Source organism: Lichenostomus cassidix, chromosome 8 (genome assembly GCF_008360975.1).
Source record: "Lichenostomus cassidix isolate B80296 chromosome 8, HeHo_3.0, whole genome shotgun sequence".
NCBI classification, from domain to species: Eukaryota; Metazoa; Chordata; class Aves; order Passeriformes; family Meliphagidae; genus Lichenostomus; species Lichenostomus cassidix.
This window is the reverse complement of record NC_139489.1, coordinates 17,598,831-17,619,059: the sequence shown is the minus strand read 5'-3', so window position 1 is coordinate 17,619,059 and position 20,229 is coordinate 17,598,831. Positions and strand designations below refer to the sequence as shown.

Genomic DNA, 20,229 nt, shown 5'->3' with positions numbered 1-20,229 from the left:
AGGACCAGTTCCTTGACTGTTGGCATTGTATTTAGCATTTTTCCAGGCTCTTTCCAGGGGAATTAAATACTATTTTATGTAAGCTTTTTAGATGTTGGAGAGAATCAGGAGCACACAGTTTAGTAAGTAGTACATGGAAGGGGATGGTACATGTGTTTCTGTAACTGTCAATAGAAAGACACAATCTGAAATATGATTTGTAAGATTAGGAGAGAAGGGCCTTGGTATGACCTTGCTGTTCTGGCTTAACCCCTGGTGGCAACTAAGCACTATGCAGCCACTTGCTCACTCCCCACTCAGGGGTGGGAGAGAGAATCGGAAGGGTAAAAGTGAAAAAACTTGTGGGTTGACACGTCATTTAGTAGGTGAAGCAAAAGCTGCACATGCATGCAAGCAAAGCAAAGAATTCCTTCAGTACTTCCCATGGCAGGCAGGTGCTCAGCCACCTCCAGGAAAACCAAGCTCCATCACACATAATGGTGACTTGGGAAGACAAACACCATCATAGGACCATGAAAGTTGGAAAAGATCTCCAAGATCATCAGCTCCAACCTTCAACTAAATAACACCATGCCCATGAAACCATATTGCAAAGAGTGACCACTCTGAGCCTCCCTCCTCCTTCTTCCCCCAGCTTTACGTGGTGAGCATGACTCCATACGGTCTGGGATATCCCTGAGGTCAGCTGGGGTCAGCTGTCCTGGCTGTGTCCCCTTCCAGCTCCTTGTGCATCTTCAGCCTCCTCACTGGTGGGGTAGGTGAGGAACAGAAAGGGCCTTGATGCTGTGCAAGTGCTGCTCAGCAACAGCTAAAACATCCCTGTGTTATCAACGCTGTTTGCAACACAAATCCAGAACACAGCCCCAGAGCAGCCACTGTGAAGAAAATTAACTCTACCCCACCCAAACCCAATTCTTTTGCAACAATCTTATGCAAAACCATGAGAAATAGCTAAAGCAGATTAGCTTCTGCAGAACTGGTTGGGAATTTTTTTTTTTTAATATTGAGGCAACAGCATGATGTAAGAAAATGTTTTTTTGTGGCCTGTGTGAAAAATGCTGCTGTTGGACAATAAAATGTGCCATGTAAGACATGAGAGGTGGCATTGTGGGGTGAGAAAGCAAGTCTATTACATAAAATTTGCTTTTATTACACTACATAAGGCAGGACCATACTGTTTCAGGATGGTGTTTGAGCATTTAATTGTAACTTCAATTTTTAAAAAACTTTTATATTTAATAATTCTCTAGCTATGCTTGAAAAATATGAGGTAACCTGTAAGTTAGTATTCTCAGATATGTGGGGTTAATTCCTTAAATTGTTGGTCATTTGGGTTCTAAAAGAGCAAGGGTTTTTGGGTATGTGTTTTTCCTTATGCTCTTTGTTGAAGGTCAAGAACATAATCTGTTCCTTAGGAGTACAGTTCTACCTACATTTTAAAGATTCTTCGTTTTTTCCCAGGTTATGAGCTCTGTAAATGTTAATTCTCAATATGAGTCTGGTCTTTACCTGCAAACTCTCATTTTATTTAATCTCGGTGAGTCAAGGGAATATTTGCCTAAGCAGAGTAAAGAATCCCAAGGGAAAAGCAAGCAGGCTTGAGGTATGTGAAAGTAATAGGAGGGGAAGGGAGTATAGCATTTGAGATTTTTTTTCTTAGTTATTAGTTATATTTTCACTATCAAGTAGAAATAGCATATTTAGAAATTCTGTGACGAGCCTGTGTCTCCTCATTTAAACTTCATGCTCTTAAAGTATCAGATTGTAAATTCATGTTGAGAATACCAGGCTCTCCAAGAGTAAAAAGGCAGGATTTATGGCCACATTAAAAAAGAAACAGTATTTAGATGAAGCTTTTGATATTCTACGCCATGATGTGTATTGTTCCTTGCTACAGAACCCTATCCCATAAAGCGAAGCAGTCTTACAAATGTCTGTTCAGATGCAGAGGGACCTGTAGCTTGTTGCCAAGTCTTCTCATTCATCTACTGATTAAGTTTAACATTTGTTTTAGGAAGAGAAAGAAAAATGTGAGAAAGGCAGAGGTTTCCTTCCCCCTTGCAAAGTTTACTCTGTCTTTTAAAGCTGAGTCACAAGAGAAGGTGCATTATAAATTGTCCTGTCTAGATAGTGGCATCGCTTGTGTTCTCTGCTCCATTATTATTTCCAGCTGTGCCTCTGGTTCCTTGCATATCTTTTGTAGCTCTCTATTCTTTTGAGTTCTTAGGTCTACTACTCTTTGTGTTGCATGCTTGGTCCTTTCAGAATGTTTTTTCTCACCCTCCCTGTATCACTACTATCTGATGTGTTATCCATTGCCAAAACACGTGGTGTCTGCATCTGCTCTGACAACAGCAGGTTGAATTCAAGCAAGATACCATACCCTTATGTGAACATGAAGGCTGTGATAAATTTGCCACTTGAAATTTGTGCGTGAAACAGCATGAAAAGGAAGTTAGCAGAATGCCATCTCAGAACTGAACATCTTTCACAGCCCCAGTAAAATTGCAAACTAAAGCGTTAACTATGTTTAACAAGTAATTAACTTCTATATGATTACCTGTCTTTTAAGGATTGAATGTGCTATATTTTAAACTGGGAAAAGTTAAAAAAAAAATCTAAAATTGTGTGGTTTCATTTCAGAATTTCCAGTTGCTTTAGCAGTATTTCTAGTAATTATTAACAAAAAACACACTTGCAGTTCCAGAAAATAGCACGTGCATCGGTGTTTCCCTGTATCAATCCTGTATTAGCAATATATTCCTGTTTGTGGGGAAAATGTGATACTTGTTTTTGAGTTTGTATGTGTGCTATTTTTAGTGTGCTAAATTAATACACCTCTAAAAAATCCCTGAGAAATTTAAATGGTTATGCTAATGGGCCATTGATTAAAGCCTCCCACAATTCTATTTAATGATTTTTCTATTGATTTTTATTTGATTACTAACACTTAGGCTGTTTTTCTGTTGGAATTCTGCTTTTTTTGATGTACTGATATCTATATTTTTCTAAGAGCTTGTCTGGACAATATGGCATGTATAATGAAAAAAAATTGCTATATCAAATGTTTATGTATTATGAATGGCATGCTGTCAAATGCTATTTAAATACCTGAGGGCTCAATATACTTTCTGCAGATATTAGAAATATTTACTTATTTAAAATTTTTTTTTAAAGGATCTGTTTTTCCTTTGTGAACAGCTGGTCGGTTAGCAGTTTTCAGCTGTTTTTTTCCCCTTTTTGGAAGAAGAAATCCTTGAGAATGAGTCACAGCAAATAGGAAGAAGGAATTTAATAAGCAGATACTGCAAAGATCATAACAGGTTACAGATAGGATCAAACAGTCCTTTTACTTGTTAGTTTTCAAGAATGCTCTCAAGGTAAGACCCTCTGGCAAATGGCATCAGTTTTGTTTAGTTGTTTATGAGGACAGTTTCAGGAGGCTTCCTGTATGGAATACAGCTATTGGCTCTTGAATAACATTAGAATAAATGCAATATATGTAAGTAATTTTACCCTATAGCAGATGGGTGCTTAAGTCTGTGAGAGAAGATCAATGGAGCCATTTAGCTTTTTGTGTTGTTTCAGTGTAGAAAGACAGTCTGTTCCAAATCAAGAGAGGAGTCTGCTAAGAATATTTAGGTTTCATTGAAATAAAGCAGAGTTCGCATCAAAAGAAGTAGATATGGTATTTCAAATTCATAACAATTGACTATTAGTCTGTTTTTAATATTTTTCTTTGGCATGTAATCCTGTTTAATTAGATTCTACTCTCTCTGTTGTTTCAAGATTCCATAAACTGGAGTCTTATATACCAGCTGCTAAAGCAGGAGTTACTGTCTAAATGATATTCACAATGAGTATTTGGAAGGTTTACAATTATACCCTTGCTAATAAATTGTGCTATTTTCCCCAACAGTTTTAAGTGCTAATCTTCAGAAGGCATTTTAAAATTAGCTAAAATTCTGTCAAGAGATTTACAAAAATTGTTAGCATGAAGATAATTATGTCACAGTCCTTGGACTCCATCTCTGATTGTGTGCATAAATCAGAAAGTGTCAGCTGTGTTTTCCCTTAATAATTATCCTTGCAGCAATATATTACAGTTTAGATTACTATTATAGTGTTGCTTTAGGTTTGTAAAACACAAGTTAGTTATTTCTGAAGTTTTTTGCTGATGAAATAATTCACATTTATAGAATAAGTGATTGTGTTAAAATGTTATATATATATCAATAAGAAGATCAGTATAAAAATCAGCTTTCTACATTCTTTTACACAGTCCCCCAAAAGTAGTGAGCTTTTTTGTTACAACTTTGTTGAAAGAGATCACTTCTACAGCGTAGCCAACATTTTCTAAAGAGCTAGCTAATGCAGTCACCCTTGTAGCATGTGTGCAACTTGAAGTTTTAAGCATTGTTTGGACCAAAATTTGAGAATCTTCTTGCTGAATCTGTACCAGACGTAGGTATTTACAGTAGATTCTGTAGGTCCTCAACAGTTTTGGTAATCTCTTGTTAGAACCTACCTCCTTAAACATAATGAGTTAAAATGTGAGTGAGCTAGTAAATCCTTCAGAATCTGGACTAGGTTGTTACATTTTAAGGACTCAGAAATCTAGGTACAAATACATTTAATATACTAAATTTTTCTTCATAAAGAGTAGGAAATTGACACAACATACTCTATAGGAACCTTTCTCATGGATTATAAAAAAGAAAATGGGAAAAATTAATTTGTTTTAGCGCTAGCAGTAATAGCGAATACAAATTGTATAGGTGAGAGCTGTTCTGTCATTCTGTACATTGCTGTACGTTCCTTATGTCTAATGCTCAGAATGTTTGACATTCAAAATATGAGATTACTCAAGCTTTCTCAGAAAATTTTCTAAAACCATGCAGAAGCACTGAATTCCAAGAATTCAGCAATCCTACTACTTGGCTTAAAAACCTCTTTCACAGAAGAGAGATGGTGTTTCAAGTAGGGCTTTTAATCTGACAGTGTATCAACTAGGATAAGAGATCTACTCAACCTCGGTGGTACAGGCTGCCTTAGAATAGGTCTTGCACTGTTGTCAGTACAAAAGGTTTTATTTCTCAACTATCTTAAAATGTGTGTAGAGACATTATCTGTAATTTTGGAAGTCTTCTGTGAAGTATTTCAGGATAGATTTAAAGTAGCAGCACATGGCTTAGTGTGATCCCACTCGTGTTGTGATGGTTGGAAGATTTATGGTTGATTTCAATGGAAGTGGGGGTCATATTTAGCCCTACTGTATCACAGAATGGGCGAGTTTGAGTTATGGTCTTCTCAAGACTCTGACTCTTATGCCTGTCGTGGCAGAGCAGAAGCAGCAGTGCTTTTGTGATTTAGGGAGATCCTCAGTGGTGACACCATGCAATAGACTGCTCTGGGTTTCTGAGCTACTACTGCAAAGTTCTTCATTTGACCCAAGGGGCCAAATGAAGAACTGCTTTTCCAATAAGTCAACAAAGAGGGCTTTTTCATCCAAGAAAAAAACATATGCAAGAAGGCTAAGCTGATGAATGTTTAGAGATGGATTTTAATAAGCATGACTTCACTTTGCCAGATTATCTTAGGTTTTTATTTAAAACTAGAGGGTTTCTTTATTTCTATCCTTACTTCAGCTAAATTGTTACTTCAACCCGTGTCAGAGCACTTTGGATTTGTCACTTAAAATAACTGAAAATTGTGAGCACATAGCCTTTGCTCCCGAAGCTTGCAGTTTATTTTATTAACAAAAATGAAGTGTAGCAGGAAAAATTAATATTTTTGTGGTTATTAGAGGAAAAGCTTTTCAACTTGTTCATTAATCTTCCTTCTTCCTTATCGTCATATACTCATTATTGATCTTTCTCATTTCTGATTTTACATTTTATCAGTATGCTGTGTGTGATGTCACAGATAATTGTGGATATCCAGTTTACATTTCCATTTCTAACTGGTCATGAATCTTAAGTTAAGATGTCATATGATAAATAAGCTATTTATTTTTATATAAAATATAAATACTTGCTTCCCACTCTTGCTTTTTGGTACACTAAAAAAATTCCTAGTATTTATCCTAGAACCCTGTAAGAAGCAGTATTTAGACTTCTGTGAGTTTTTTACACATAATGGTATTTTGACTAATGATGACCATGTCCCTAATTGCAACTCTGTACTTATTTTTCCTCCCAGACTTCTCAAGGGTGATATTTAATTTAGTGTCATACAGAACTATAGATCTGCCAACATTGATAACATATACACAACTATGTAATTATTGAATCATCGAGTTAAAACTTCTAGACTGTATGTATACCCACAAAAAATCACTTGGCAGTGAGCCACCAAAAGCAGTTTTTTCATTGCTTGCATTTTGATTTTTTTACTTTAGCTGGTGCTCAGAATGAAACACCATGGACTTGAATTTCTCATTATACTTTAATCTGTGAAGTATTATGGGCCAAAATATACTGCCCTGTGCAATGTCTTTATACATATGAATTATTTGGTAGCATGGATAATAGAATTATTACCAATTTTTGCTACTGATTTAATACTTCAGAATGTAAAACTCACCCTGATCATGGTCTACTGAAGTTCCCTCACTTCCCAGACATATTCTTCACAGTACTCTCATGCTTACAGTTTCATTTGTATTGGTAGCCTTTCTTAGAAACTGATATTCTTTCCAATGATCCACAGGATCACATGTGAGCTGATACTCAGACACATGAAGTGCCATCTAAACACCTGTAGCTATGCCTAAATTTAGTATTTCAGACACCCTTTTCTGCTTCCTCTGAGAGGATTAAGCATGCTTGGATGAGTTAAGAGCAGTGGGTATGATCAGCATTTGCTTAGTCTCCTGTTCAGTCTGTATGCAGCAACTGATGACATGGTCCTATGAGGTCATTTTCCTTCATCAATTTGCTTCTGGCTCAGTTTTTAGCTCATTTTCTCCTAATGCCTTTATGGTTTGCTCTCCAGCTACTGTACCTTGCATGAGAGCTATTTGGCTGAAAGTAGTTGAGAAAGATACTGTCCAGAAGCAATTCTCAGAAATGGTAGAAGTAAGTTCATCTTCTTGCCAAGTGAACTGGTACAGCATCTATTCTTCAAGTCTGTAATTTTGTTTTCCTTTTTTTTTTGTTTGTTCTGGGTTATCTATTAATCTTTGCATTGGGTGTATAGTTGAGATGGAGTATTTGTGTGTGTAAGGCTAAATGATCACAGCATTTCCTTTAGATATGGGCCACCTTTGTTGTCCTTCAGCCAATTAACACAGTATGGTCTATATAGACAAAGAAATATCAACTAGACTTACTCATTTCAGCATTTTCTACATGTACAGGATCGATTATTTTAACTTGTACAATCTCGAGAAGATTTAGTTGCATTTCATAAAAATCTGTGCTTTGGATCTTCTCTCATTTTAGCATGCTTTATATCACAAGGTCAAAAACGAATTGTGTGATGCTCAGATTTTCTGAACCCGTCCTGAGGTGCTGGTGGCACAGGATTGTTAAAACATTGGCTCTTGGAGCAATATTCTAAATTATGTTTCCTTTGGCCTATTTTTTGGAGGATGGGAGGTGTAATTTTGCTTGCACAGGTACTTGCAGCTTAGTATTGATGAATCGAGAATCCTTCATTAATTAGTATTGTTGATTTGGATTTCTTTTATATGTTTTAAATGACTAGCCTTGCCTGTATGTACATGGAGCTGAAGAGGTCAGTGTATGCTGATCTGAATAATGGAATACTTCATTGTAGAGCTTCTATCTCTTTCTTTTGCAATCCCTTTGACTCTTGGAGTACGATTTTGCTGTGGAAAGGACAGCTGATTGTAATATAAACAAACAAAAAAAATCAGATTAACTCTGCGATAAGATTTACTGTAACGTGTAGTTTTTTACAAAGGAGAAGAAAAGATGCAAAGAGATCCAAATATGTGGAGCTATGTTAATTTTTCTGCTCAGAAATGTATTGTTAAAGCATTAAAACTTTGTATTAAAAGGTCTATAATCTTATCTAAAAATAACGATAGTTTAAATGTTAATTGGACAAGCTAAAATATCTTGCTAGGTCATTTACAAGAATCTCATAATTTTCTTTTCAGTAATGCTTTTGTAGCCTCAAAGGGAATGTAATTATAAAAATAAAGAATCAATGCAATAAAGAAAAAACAATAGATAACTCTTATTGTATTTACTATAACTATTTTTAAGATGTGGTCTTAAAAATTAATTCCGTTATTAAATACCACTAAATACATATGACTAAATAATACTGTCAATGTTTCTTTAAAGATGCTGCATATAGATCCTGACAATTCTGCCTTCGAGGTTGCTAGCAATAGGAACCGTTCTGCTTGCAACTTGTTTCTTTTACACCCATATGGCAAAATTATGCCTCCCAGAGGTAACTTTTGGTATTGGAGAAAGTTGTTGTGGAAAACAGGGGTAACCTAAAAGCCTCCTGTATTGATGAAGCCTCAAGAGAATATAAAAATCCTATGGAAGATGCAGATGATTAGAGAATTTTCATTCGCTGGTATTTCAGACTCACTTTGCACAGACACAAATTACTGCACTTCCCAGCATCTTCTGAATCAATTTTACTGTCTTTGTGGCAGCAGAAGAAAAGGATCAGTGCTCTGAAGTAATGGAACCAGTCACACATTTAGTAATAATTTACAGAATATATCAAAGTTTTGCTTCATTTATTGTAAAAAAAATGTTTTCATATTACTTTTAGAAATATTGGTGAGCACTAATCTGTAAAAACATTGTGGTTGAGGTGTCTATAAACTATTAATCTTTTCAATTTCTGTTGTGTTTTAAAAATTATATTAAATAGGAATTAAATATGACTGGTTTGTTCCAACAACACTGCCTATTTTATTGGGACAAAATGTATAACTTTTATTATAATTCTAAAATGCTCATTTAGGGTTCTGTTCTCCTGTCTGTGTGTATAGTAGCGTTGTAGCCTCACATAGAGATAAATGAATTTTTTTTTTAAGAAGAAAAAGTAAAAATTCTATAAATTTTATTATGGAATATTTATAAGATTATTTCCATGACAACCATATAATAAGATCCACGTTTACTTTAATTCTGAGTTCTCAATGTGTTTTTAATGACTCTCATGTAATTAAAACAGAATGCATAATTTGAGGTAACATAATATAAATCAGTTTTGTTTGCGTGATGTTGAATTCTGTTAATACATGTACAATGAACTGTTTAAGAGCCTTACATGGATACGTCCATTTGTTGCAGAACTGTGAGAAACTGGAAAATAATTTTGATGACATCAAGCACACGACTCTTAGTGAGCGAGGAGCACTTCGAGAAGCAATGAGGTAAGTCTGGGTCACCATAGCAACAGTCACAGATGTGGTAAAGAAAGAGTCATTCTTCATTATTGGGGGAACAAATGAGTTCATTGCCACCATTCAGCTCTATTCTCTAAGGTATTAATTTGTCAGTGGAGAGGCTTCCCTTGAGGCTGTACTTTGGTTTTGAAGCTGCATAAATGTTAAGCCTGACTGCACAGTAAAAAATGTAAATGTTTAATTTGTTATTTAAAATGCTTAAGGGGTGCCTTGCTTTATATTTATACTAAACTGTGAGTGAATGAAAATATTGTTCATCTAAATTCTGTAAGTGTTAAAGCAATTGTACAATGGTGTTTGAACAAACCTGTATTTGCTTTAAATTGAATTTGATTTTTATGTATGTAGTTCCTGTGTACTCTGACTTTATCACCAGATTTATGTGATTTTGGTTTTGATAATGGAATGTAAGAATCTGTCCGGTCCCTTATATGTTGTAGAGATGTATATTTTGCTTAATATCCTCATATTGTTGTACTTAACACTCATCAGAGGAGGTTAAAATTAGTCAGAAGATGAATTTTCTGCAATCCTCACTTGCACTGCAGAGTATCTGGGTACAGGACACCAAAGAAACTTGCCAGCTATAGTGTCTGTAAAAGGGAGTGATTACTGTGCTGAAAGGTGGTGGAATTAAAGACAGATATTCTAAAGTAACTCACTGAATAATCAGGAAGATGTTATTTATAGTATTATCTGTGAATCAGAAAATTATAGTAAGCTGCGCTTTTAAAGGTTTTGAAATTTGAGAGTAAAATGTAATGATACAAACATAGTGCTTCATCTCACTTGCCTGATATCAGAGTAACTTCTTACTCTTGAACCAGTGCAGTAAAAAGTAAAAACAGCAGCAACCCCCCCTGAGAATCTACTTTAAAAAATAAATACACCTATTTGCTTCGACTGTGTTCATAATCCCTTTAAATCTGTGTATGTGTTTAAATGACTTGATTGGCATGACTCTGGCTTTATGTTCATGATGCTCTTGTCTGATGTACACTGACTGAAAAGGTATTCTTACCTACAAGTATTCTGAACATTTCAATTACCAATGCTGCAAATAATGGTAAAAATAATGGCATTCACCTTTCTAATTGTGATTTTTGCTTTATACTTGTTTTGGTTGATACGTTTAGGGTTTTCTCCCAGTGTCAGTCATCTGTGTACATAAGTCCTGCATGTATTGTCAGTAAACGGAAAGTGATTTAAAGTAAAGATTTAGGGAATTTTTGGCATATGAAGCTATCTTTAGTATTTCCAACAAATTGGATTTCAAGTTGCTGCTGTCCTGTAGCAGTGTTCAGGTTTGCGACGTTTTGTGATACATGACTCAGCAGGGATAATATTTTAAAAACTTGGGAGCTGACAGCTCTTTGGTGATCAACATTGAATAGCAAGGGGAGCTTTGGCATTTCAAAGGTCATGTTTCTGTTACAAAGACTGTTTAGAAGATTCTCATGATTCTTTGCTGTACAAAAGCACTTTACTATCTCATAAATTTGTATCCTGGCTATTTCTGCTAGTGTACAAGCCATTTTGAGAAATAGTTATTGATTGTGAAGTGTGACAGATATTGTGCAGTGCTGGAATTCTCTTAATTGCAGTCAGTATTATATGGTTGGTTGTTTCCTTAGTTGCTTTTCTGTTTTGAGATAAAGAAAATACCTGACTTACTAAATTCATACTGTAGTGTGTTTTTATAACATACTTGAGTGGCACATGGAAGGTGTCAAATGTTAATTTAGAGAGGTATATGCATATATATTTCTAAAAGTGTAAAAATACACTTTTTATTTTAGGTTATACAGTTCTTTCAACTGCTACCCATTTACTGGGTGGCTGCATTTTTCTGTTTGGAGCCAAAGATTATCTGTACGTATATAATTCAAATGGTACATTTTTACAGATTAAAATTCACTTTTCGTTTCCATGACAAGAGTAGACATTGGACCAGGCGTGGGAGGACATAGATTTGCTGACCTCAGTATTATGAGGTACCTGTCTCCTTTTGGTAAGGGAAGCTTGTGGAGAGGGTTGCACATTGCACAAAAGCACTAAAATCATGTGGGCATGAAAGCAACAACAACGAAAAATCCTAGTTGGATGGCTAAGTGGATATATGTGGATCTCAGATGAGCCTTAAGTTGAGTGGGCAGTCTGCCCAAATCCTCTCTGATTTCCCAGAGTGGTACTACTGGTCTGCCAGATGAGAAATACAATGAACATTTTTCCCTAGTGCTTCTGTTTGGAATGAGACCTTCCATTTTAACTTCATCTTTGAGAAAAATGGTCAATTTACTGTGGGTTTCAGTACACTTCTAGTCTATGAGTATCACTGTGCTCTGCATAAACAAATACTAATATCCAGGAAGGGTCTTGTTCTGTTTCCAGCTCTTCAGTATTCAAATTAAGGATTACATGAAAATTATCTTCCTTGTTTATATATACAGATGTATGCAAAATAAACTTTCTGAAGGGTTTTGAAATTATCACAAAGCCCATGAACTTTCTCTGCTTCAACTTTATTTTAGATTTTGAATGAGATAATGAGCTGATAGTAGTTTGCCATTATTCAGTATATAAAGAGTGGTATTGTAGGGATTTGATTTACTTGTGATTGCACATAAAATCATAAAGCATTCAATTCAGTTAATGTTTTGCTTATTTTGTTAATGTACTCCAAATGTTTTATTTATTACTATATTTTAATGCAGCTGCAAAGCTGAAGTAAACAATAAAAATCCATTAGTTTTTTTGAATTGGAGTTTATAAATGGATAGACTATTGTTTTGCTTACCTTGAATGTGTATATGATAAATTAATTGGGTATTTTATGTAGTAACTTGGCAGAAAAATATAGCTATATACCTATAATGTCAGGTTTCATAAGTAAGAGCACTCATCTTTTGTTAAACAAACCTCAATTTGTTTTTAATATATAAACACTTGAGAAAAATCTGGATCCAAATGATCATTTAAGCTTCGTCTAGAATTTTTAAAGGAGCTTTTGTACTAGTTTGTCTGCTATAAGGAAATAAGTATGTGAGGAGGAGGAAGTGGTGTAGCTGAGTGCTGACACTGGTAGTCTTTTCATGGGTGGTGAAACCAGAATTGGACTGCTACAATAAAAGCAGTCCTGGGAAAGTAGGGTACAGCAGACTTAAAGTGTCTTAAAATTAAGCAAACACAATAATGAACCCCCTGCCTCCTCAAATTATAAAGTAACTTTTAGGAGAAGTGTGGCGGAAATCTGAACTTAGTTATTAATATAAAATTAGATATTAATAAATTACAAAGTTAAGGTTTAGTGAATTACTGGGTTTAAAAAGGACAAATTTCAAGAAGCAGCAGACATCAGGTAGCAGGAATTCTTTTTTCTGCTGAATCTGTTCACTCTGTTTACAGGCATTTATTGTTGTCATCAAGAGAGAATCAGAGTTGATGAAATTGGGAGGCTGGAGATGATCTAGACCTGTGGTCTCCACACTGATTTCATTGTGTACAAGTGAAATATTTTTGAGCATGTGTCCCCCATATTTTTATGTTTATACATGTACCAGTATACTAATATTTTGTGTGCATTATAGAACACACCGAAGAATGGAAATAATAAAAAAGTGATAAAAGTTAAATAAACATTACCTTTTCTTAAAAAATAATTTCTTAATTGTACAGAAAATATTTTCTTTCCACATTGATGTGGATTGTCTTGCACATACTCTGCTTTGGAGATCATTGATCTGGACCATCTTTCCTGCTCAGAGCAGGGTCAATTAGATCAGGTTGCTCAGGGCTATGTCCAACAATATTTTTTTGTATCTTCAAGGATGGATGATTCACAGACTCTCCAGGCAAACATCCTCACATTAAACAACAGCAAAACTCAAAAAAAAAAAAAAAAAAAAAAAAAAACCCAGCAACAACCCCCCTTTTTTTTTTTTAACTGGAATTCCACTTCAGCTTGTGCCTATTTCTTGCCCTTTTGCTGTGGACTGCTAAGAGCAGTCTAGCTCTGTTGTCTTTATTCCTTTCCACCAGGAATTTATATATTTTGATAATATTCCCCCCTGAGCCTTCTCTGCTCAAGGCTAAATGTCCCCAGGTCTGTCAGCCTCTCCTCATATGACAGATACTCCATTCCCTTACTCCCCTCGATGCCCTTTGCTGGGCTCTCTCCTGTGCATCCATGTTTCGCTTGGGCTGGGGAACCCAGCGCAGGACACAGCACTCCAGATCTGTCTCGCCAGCACTGGGCAGGAGACAAGAATCTCCTCTCTCAACCTAAAGGTAATGCTCTACCTGACACAGCCCAGGTGTAGCCTTTGCTGCAAGGACTGTCTCATGGTTTATCATCCTCTGGGACCCCCAGGGACTTTCCTGCAAGGCTTCTTTCCAGCTGGTTCGTTGCAGCTTGTACTGGTGCCTGGGGTTGTTCCTTCCCAGGGCAGGATTTCACATCTTTTTAATGTGATTTTTGTAGGCCCATTGCTCCAGCCTGTGAAGGTCCCCCTTTACAGTGGCCCAACCCTTTGGAATGTCACCACTCAGCAGGTGGTAGATTTCTTTTGAACACTGTATATATGTTACTGTGTGTTTTAGACCTGTGTCTAGTGTACATTTCATGAGCCTAGTGTCAGACAAATGAAGCCATTGTGTTTCAAACAAAACTCTTTCTGAATCTGGTGTCGCAATTGCTTACTTATCAACTGAGTTGGTAAGCCACCGTGATGGGTTAAGGCAGTGAGCAATCAGCGAGGCTGGTGAGGTGTTAATACATAAATGGGTCTTACTCGTAGGTGGATGTGGATATGGTCTGTCTTGTGAACGCTGACTGAGTACGTGTGAAAGCTTTGCAAGTGAAAATTAAAGCTGAGTATTTTTGTATAGTTGTCTTGTTATTAAAAGAAAATTTAAACATATTTATTCGTACTTTGAAATGGGAAAGAGAAAGTTTGCTTATCTGTTTGAATCAGTATAAAAGATACCAAAGTTCATTTAGAATTTTCTTTTGCATTCATATATTTGCATACGGTTTTGGATAATACGAACAAGGGAGTGAAGCTTCAACTGTGATTTCCAGTTTGCTAGAAACAGTTTCTGTTAATGATGATATTCACTGTTGTCTTGACAACTGTGCAAGCTGGGGTTAGTAATAATCAGGCTTCTTTTAATATGGTCTAGACTCTCAGATGTATTTGACAAATAGTTTCTATGACTGGGCAAAACCCAAGAAAATTGCAGTGTAAGAAGTTCCAAGGTTTCACAAGTATTCATTAGTTTGCAGAGTAAAAGCAGGGAATTTAAACATGTAAACAAAATAAGTCTGCAGTGCAAACCACAAACTATGTAGTAACCAACTTGTTAGGGCTCTGGCCTGAGATGTGGCAAATATGAGTTCATATTCTGGTTCTGAGTCAGGGAACTTGGTTTTCCCATTTTGAAAACCGTCACAGAGCTTTAAAGTTAGAGAAACACAGACATGAAGTATAAGGAAATAAGGACAATGAAAAATGTCATGTTAAATGTATTTTTTCTTTCCTATATTGTTCCTAAACTGTTCTGAGAGATGGGACCAATCTCTGGTAAACTGAAAGGGAAGGTGAATTAAGGGAAGTAACGTGATGGACAATCTAAGAGCATTGATGTGCTGGAGTGAGTCTGGAGAAGGGCAGTGGAGCTGGGGAAGGGTCTGGAGAGGGAGTCCCATGAGGAACAGCTGAGAAAGCTGGGATTTAGTCTGAAGAAGAGGAGGCTCAGGGGAGAAGTTACCATTCTCTCCAAGTGCCTGAAAGGAGGGTGTAGCAAGATGGGGTTGGCCTCTTCTCCCAGGCAAACAGTGACAGGACAAGAGGGCATGGCCTTGAGCTATGCCAAGGAAGGTTCAGGTTGGACATCAAGAAGAACTTTTTTACTGAAGCGGTTGTCAAGCTTTGGAACAGGATGCTCAGGGAGGTGGTGGAGTCACTATCCCTGGAAGTGTTCAAGAAACAACTGGATGTGGCACTTAGTGCTGTGGTTTAATTGACAAGGTGGTGTTTGGTCAGAGGTTAGACTTGATGATCTTGGAGATGTTTTCCAAACTTAATGATTCTGTGAAAGTAGCCACTAGCCTTGTGTTAGTGTGTTTATTTGGGACTGAGAGAGTAAGTGCAAGTTTCTCTTTTCTACCTTCTTCTATAATTGCAATTAAAAAACCAAAAAAAACCAGAAGGTTCTGATTCATGTCAAGTCCATTGTTTCAAGTGTCAGGTACAAATCACACTGAAAATTTTATGAAACTAGTGATAATGCTTAACATTTACACTGCAGAATGTAACTGCATTGCTGTATATACGTTTTTCAAGTATAAATCAAGAAAATTACGAAATGCCTTGTTTTGGACTTGATTGTGAGATGGACTGTTCTGTTGAATATCAGCTTCACAATATCTTCCCCAGAAATTTCAAAACTGAAATAAATTTCCAAGTTTGTCAGCTGATTGCTGCACATACATTGTTCAAAATACTGTATATAATTTAATTTATGAGTTTCAATTTTTTTTTGGTCAGTGATAGGCTTGTTTATTTAGATGATACAGGGGAGATCAAGATAAATTAGACTGTTCTCCTTTGAATGTTCCTTTAGTCACCTAGCCATGATAAACTAACAAATACAACTTTCACTGACCTAAAATAGTGTATTGATGGTGTTCCTGACTGGCAAATGTGAAAAAGGATGTTGAATCTTTTTTGCTATTCCAATTGGCAATGTAGATTTGCAGTTACTTGACATCAGAGGATTGAATTATGACTTGTAGTGTATATAACCAATACATGGATACAGAACAAAAACATTGTGAGCAAAATAGCAAGCAATATAGTATAATTGCAAAATAAATAATACTCATGGATTTGAAAACTGCAGTATAATTGCTACTTTTGTTGATATACTGAAATGGGCTTTAGGCAACATCTTACATGAACATTTTTGATAAAATCTTGTATGTTTCTCATATGCTCTTTTGTATGTATTACTGTGACTGAAAGGTGCTTTGGATCTGGTGTAAGTATGGTAAATACATAATTTCTGTATTTATGTGTAGCATTCCCAGGAAGTGTTTCAGAGGGGAGAGGGGAAAAAAAACCCCACTTTTTGTCACTTCAGCCAAGAAGAGCCTGGTTTTGAACCATTTATTTTTATGATTTAAGGGAAAGAATTGGATAACAGTCAAAATTTTGCTTTTTAAAAAACTGCAGGAGATGTTGTCTGATGTTGGTGGTGAAAGAGATTTTGTAAACCACTGTGACAGATGGCTTATCACAAAGACTCCAAAGGTGGCATGCAGGGGGTGCAGCATCGTACCTTTCAGTGACTAACAACCACTCATGTGCAAACAGGGTAGAAAATTGCACTACAGAATTTGGAGTTCACTCCATGGGTTCCCTCTTTGTTATTTTTTAAAATGCAAAGTTTTACAGTATTTCTGAAATTTGTTCTTTGCTACCATTAGCATTCAGGAAAAAACGCTCTGGATTTCCACAATGTATACAGTATGGACTACCAGCCTATGCATTTCAATAAAGTTTTGGTTTGTGAAATATAAATTAAAAAAATACAGATATGAGTGAAGAAAATTTGCAGGTGGTTTTGTCATGAGCCATGACTTTTTGTAGATTATTGATGCTTGTTTTTATGTTTCAGGGCTTTGGATGGTTTAAGTAGAAGGTGTATCGTACCATTTTAAACCGTAATGAAACTCTGGGATATACACAGAGGCTGGGTGTGTTGCAGCTTTGGCAAGGAAGTTAGATGTTTTAGTTGAAGATGTTGAAGCTCACGCTGTTTTATTTAGAAGTCATTAGTTTAATCTGTAGCCAGCCTATTGAGAGTACCACATTCCACATGTATTTAACAAAGCCCATTTCCTACAGTAACTTCCTTTTTGTCTACAGTCAGAAACCAGTCTATCGTTAGAAATGCTGTTTTACATATATCTGTACTTGTTTCTTTTCAGACATTTACTGTGGTTCTCAAAAAGCCTGAAGAAGTGTAATCTTTTCTTCCTCCTTTGTGTTGTCCTTGGACTTTCTGTTGCCATGGGTGTCTTTGAGTACATTCTCTTTGGAGTTCAGGATACAAAGCAAAGCTAAGGGTTTGAGGAAAAAATACAGTCTTCCTTCAAAACTGCATTATTAGGCAGTGTGTCTTTGCATTGCATGTTCATTGTGGCCAGGTCATTATTATCTTTTCTGATTATGGTGGCATGCTGATTTGGCTGGGATAGAGTTAGCTTTCTTCCCAGCAGCTGCTCTGGGTCTGTATTTTGGATTTGTGCTGAGAACAGTGTTGATAACACAGGGATGTTTTAGCTATTGCTGAGCTGGGCTTGCAGAGTCAAGGCCTTTCCTGTTCCTCACCTCATCCCCTTGCAAAGAGGCTGGGAGTGCACAAGGAGTTGGGAGGGGACACAGCCAGGACAGCTGACCCCAGCTGACCCAAGGGATATCCCAGACCATATAGAGGGGGAAGAATGGTGGGGTAGACATTCAGAGTTATGGTGTTTTGTCTCTTCCTAAGACACTAGCCTGCCAATGTGACATAGTGAATGAGTTCCTTGTTTTGCTTTGCCTGCATGTGCAGATTTTGCTTTACCTACTAAACTGTCTTTATCTGAACTCATGAAGTTTGTCACTTTTAGCCTTCTGATTCCCCTCCTCATTCCACCAGAAGGGTGTGAATGAGTGGCTTGGTGAGGCTTAGTTGCTGGTTGGGGTTAAACCATGGCATGTGTTTAGAACCCCTTGGTTATAAGGACTATTATTAGCCAGTGATACTTACTTTGTTGCTGCTTCTCAAGAGCTCTAACTTTATATTATACTGGCTGTTGTGGTTTTTGGATGTAAGAGCAAACATCCATTTTCCTAGAGATGTTTTGTATGTTGGGGTGAGGGTGTTTCAGAGATTAAACTGTGGGTCCAGCTGTGCCCTAAGATATTTACCTTCCATCAAAATTAATCTGCCCTTCCCCTGTAGACTTCTGAATTTAAATCCTGTTTATTTACTTGAGGCTATTTGGGAAACCAAGGGAAGATTATCTAAATTTAATGTTCTAATGGAATCAACCTGTTTGTTGAAAGTAAGACTGTTAAGTGTATTGGACTTTTTTCAGTTAGGCAGTTGTTAAGATATACTGGAATCAGTACCATACATTTAGCTAATTGGATACAAAATTTTCCATAAACAATTTTCCATCCTTACTTCTTCAGAAAACAGATGTTCTGTTTTATTGGAGCCTGCTGTTGAAAAGTTGATGGGCAGCCATTTAAGCCCTAGATCACTTTAGGTCTTTCAGGACACTGCCCAGAGACTTTCACTGCTAGTGCCTAAAGGCAAGGCTTTAGCAATTTTAGCATCTCTAGGACTGAGGAATGTTAAGATGTCAGGCGACAATTTGAACAAAGAAGCTGCTTAGAGTGAGACCAACATAAGAGGTATAATGGAGAATAAAGGAACAAACTGTTCTTGAGGATGTCTGCTGCCACCTTGAATGCCCAGTACTGCTGGTCTAGGGTGTGCTTTGTAAGGTGCTGAGAGTATTGGCAGTGACAAGGTTCTTTGTGGAGCAAGTGTTTGCAGAAGACTTCAATTTGTATATATTCACTGTATTTAGGCTGTTCAGCCAAAGTGGAGCATTTAGTTCTGGCATGGTCCAATACCAAAAATTAAAGCAGTTTGTGGTTTTTGTGGTTTGTTGGTTGTTTCGCTGGTTTTTTGGGTTTTTTTTGTTCCCCATGAAGAAAAAAAAAACGTTTCTTCTGTAATATAAACCCTGAACTGTTCTAAATATCGTCCTAGTATTGCACCCATTCAAATGAGTTTCAATAATTGATCTGTGAATGGAACAGAATTTAATGGAAAAAATGATAATGTGGTTTCTATCAGAATACTTATAAAATACTTGATTTATAATCTGATGCCATTACAATACAGTAATCTTTTAAAACCAGTAAGTTATTTTAAAACAGTATGACTACTTTTTAAATCCTTTTTATTAATAGTATTTAAAATTTCTACAATTACCGCATTAAAAAATTAGTGATTACAATATATAATATTTTTAATTTAATAAAGTAATTACGGTTGCTATCTTTGTAAAGACTATTACTTTTATTACTACTATCAAATAGTAGTATTTAATGGTATTGATTAATGCCACAAATACTTTCCTTACTGTTTTTTGCCTGCTGACGATTTTTCCACATTTGTCATGATTAATTAGTATTGCCAAGCATTTTCTTTGTAATTGGCAATGTATCAAAAGAAGAAAAATATTTTTAGATTGGTCTGACAGTAATACTAAAAAGACAAGAAGAAGCTTATTCTTTGAGGAGCATTTTATAATAGAAAAAAATAATATTTGTAAAATAATATTCCACATTTTCTTTTTCTGTTGCCTGATACATCTTCCTGTTTGAGCTGGTTTTCCTAGTGCCTCATCCTCCTTCTCTGTGTTTTGCTAATGAAGAGAAGGTGCACTTGAGCATGTGTACAGCAGCTTCTGTTCCCAAGGACCTACAGTGACTTGCTTGGCTCATGGCTGGCTGTTACATGTTGGGCTGTGCCTCACAGTATCCACTTTTCAGTCTTCCCATTGCACATTTGCTTGCATGGCAACTGCTGGTGTTGTTAACCCTCTTCTGTCCCAAAGGGCAGAGCCCCTTGTGGCTTCCCAGATTAAATATTTAATTGGGGTGGGAATTGTGCTTCTTGTAATTAAAGAACTATACAGAGCTGTTTAAAAATACTTAAACAGGAATGGTTATATATTTAAAAGAGATTCG

The 20,229-nt window shown here is 36.3% G+C and overlaps 1 protein-coding gene across 2 annotated transcripts in view; it reads left to right on the top strand.

Annotated features, from left to right (window-relative positions):
• Positions 1-20,229, top strand: part of DPYD (dihydropyrimidine dehydrogenase) — a 336,246-nt gene that overhangs the window by 36,497 nt on the left and 279,520 nt on the right. For both annotated transcript variants that reach the window (XM_085068147.1, XM_085068146.1), the window contains exon 3: positions 9,294-9,376. In XM_085068147.1, the coding sequence (XP_084924273.1) occupies positions 9,372-9,376 (5 nt within the window). In that variant the 5' untranslated portion in view covers positions 9,294-9,371. The remainder of the gene's footprint in view (positions 1-9,293; positions 9,377-20,229) is intronic.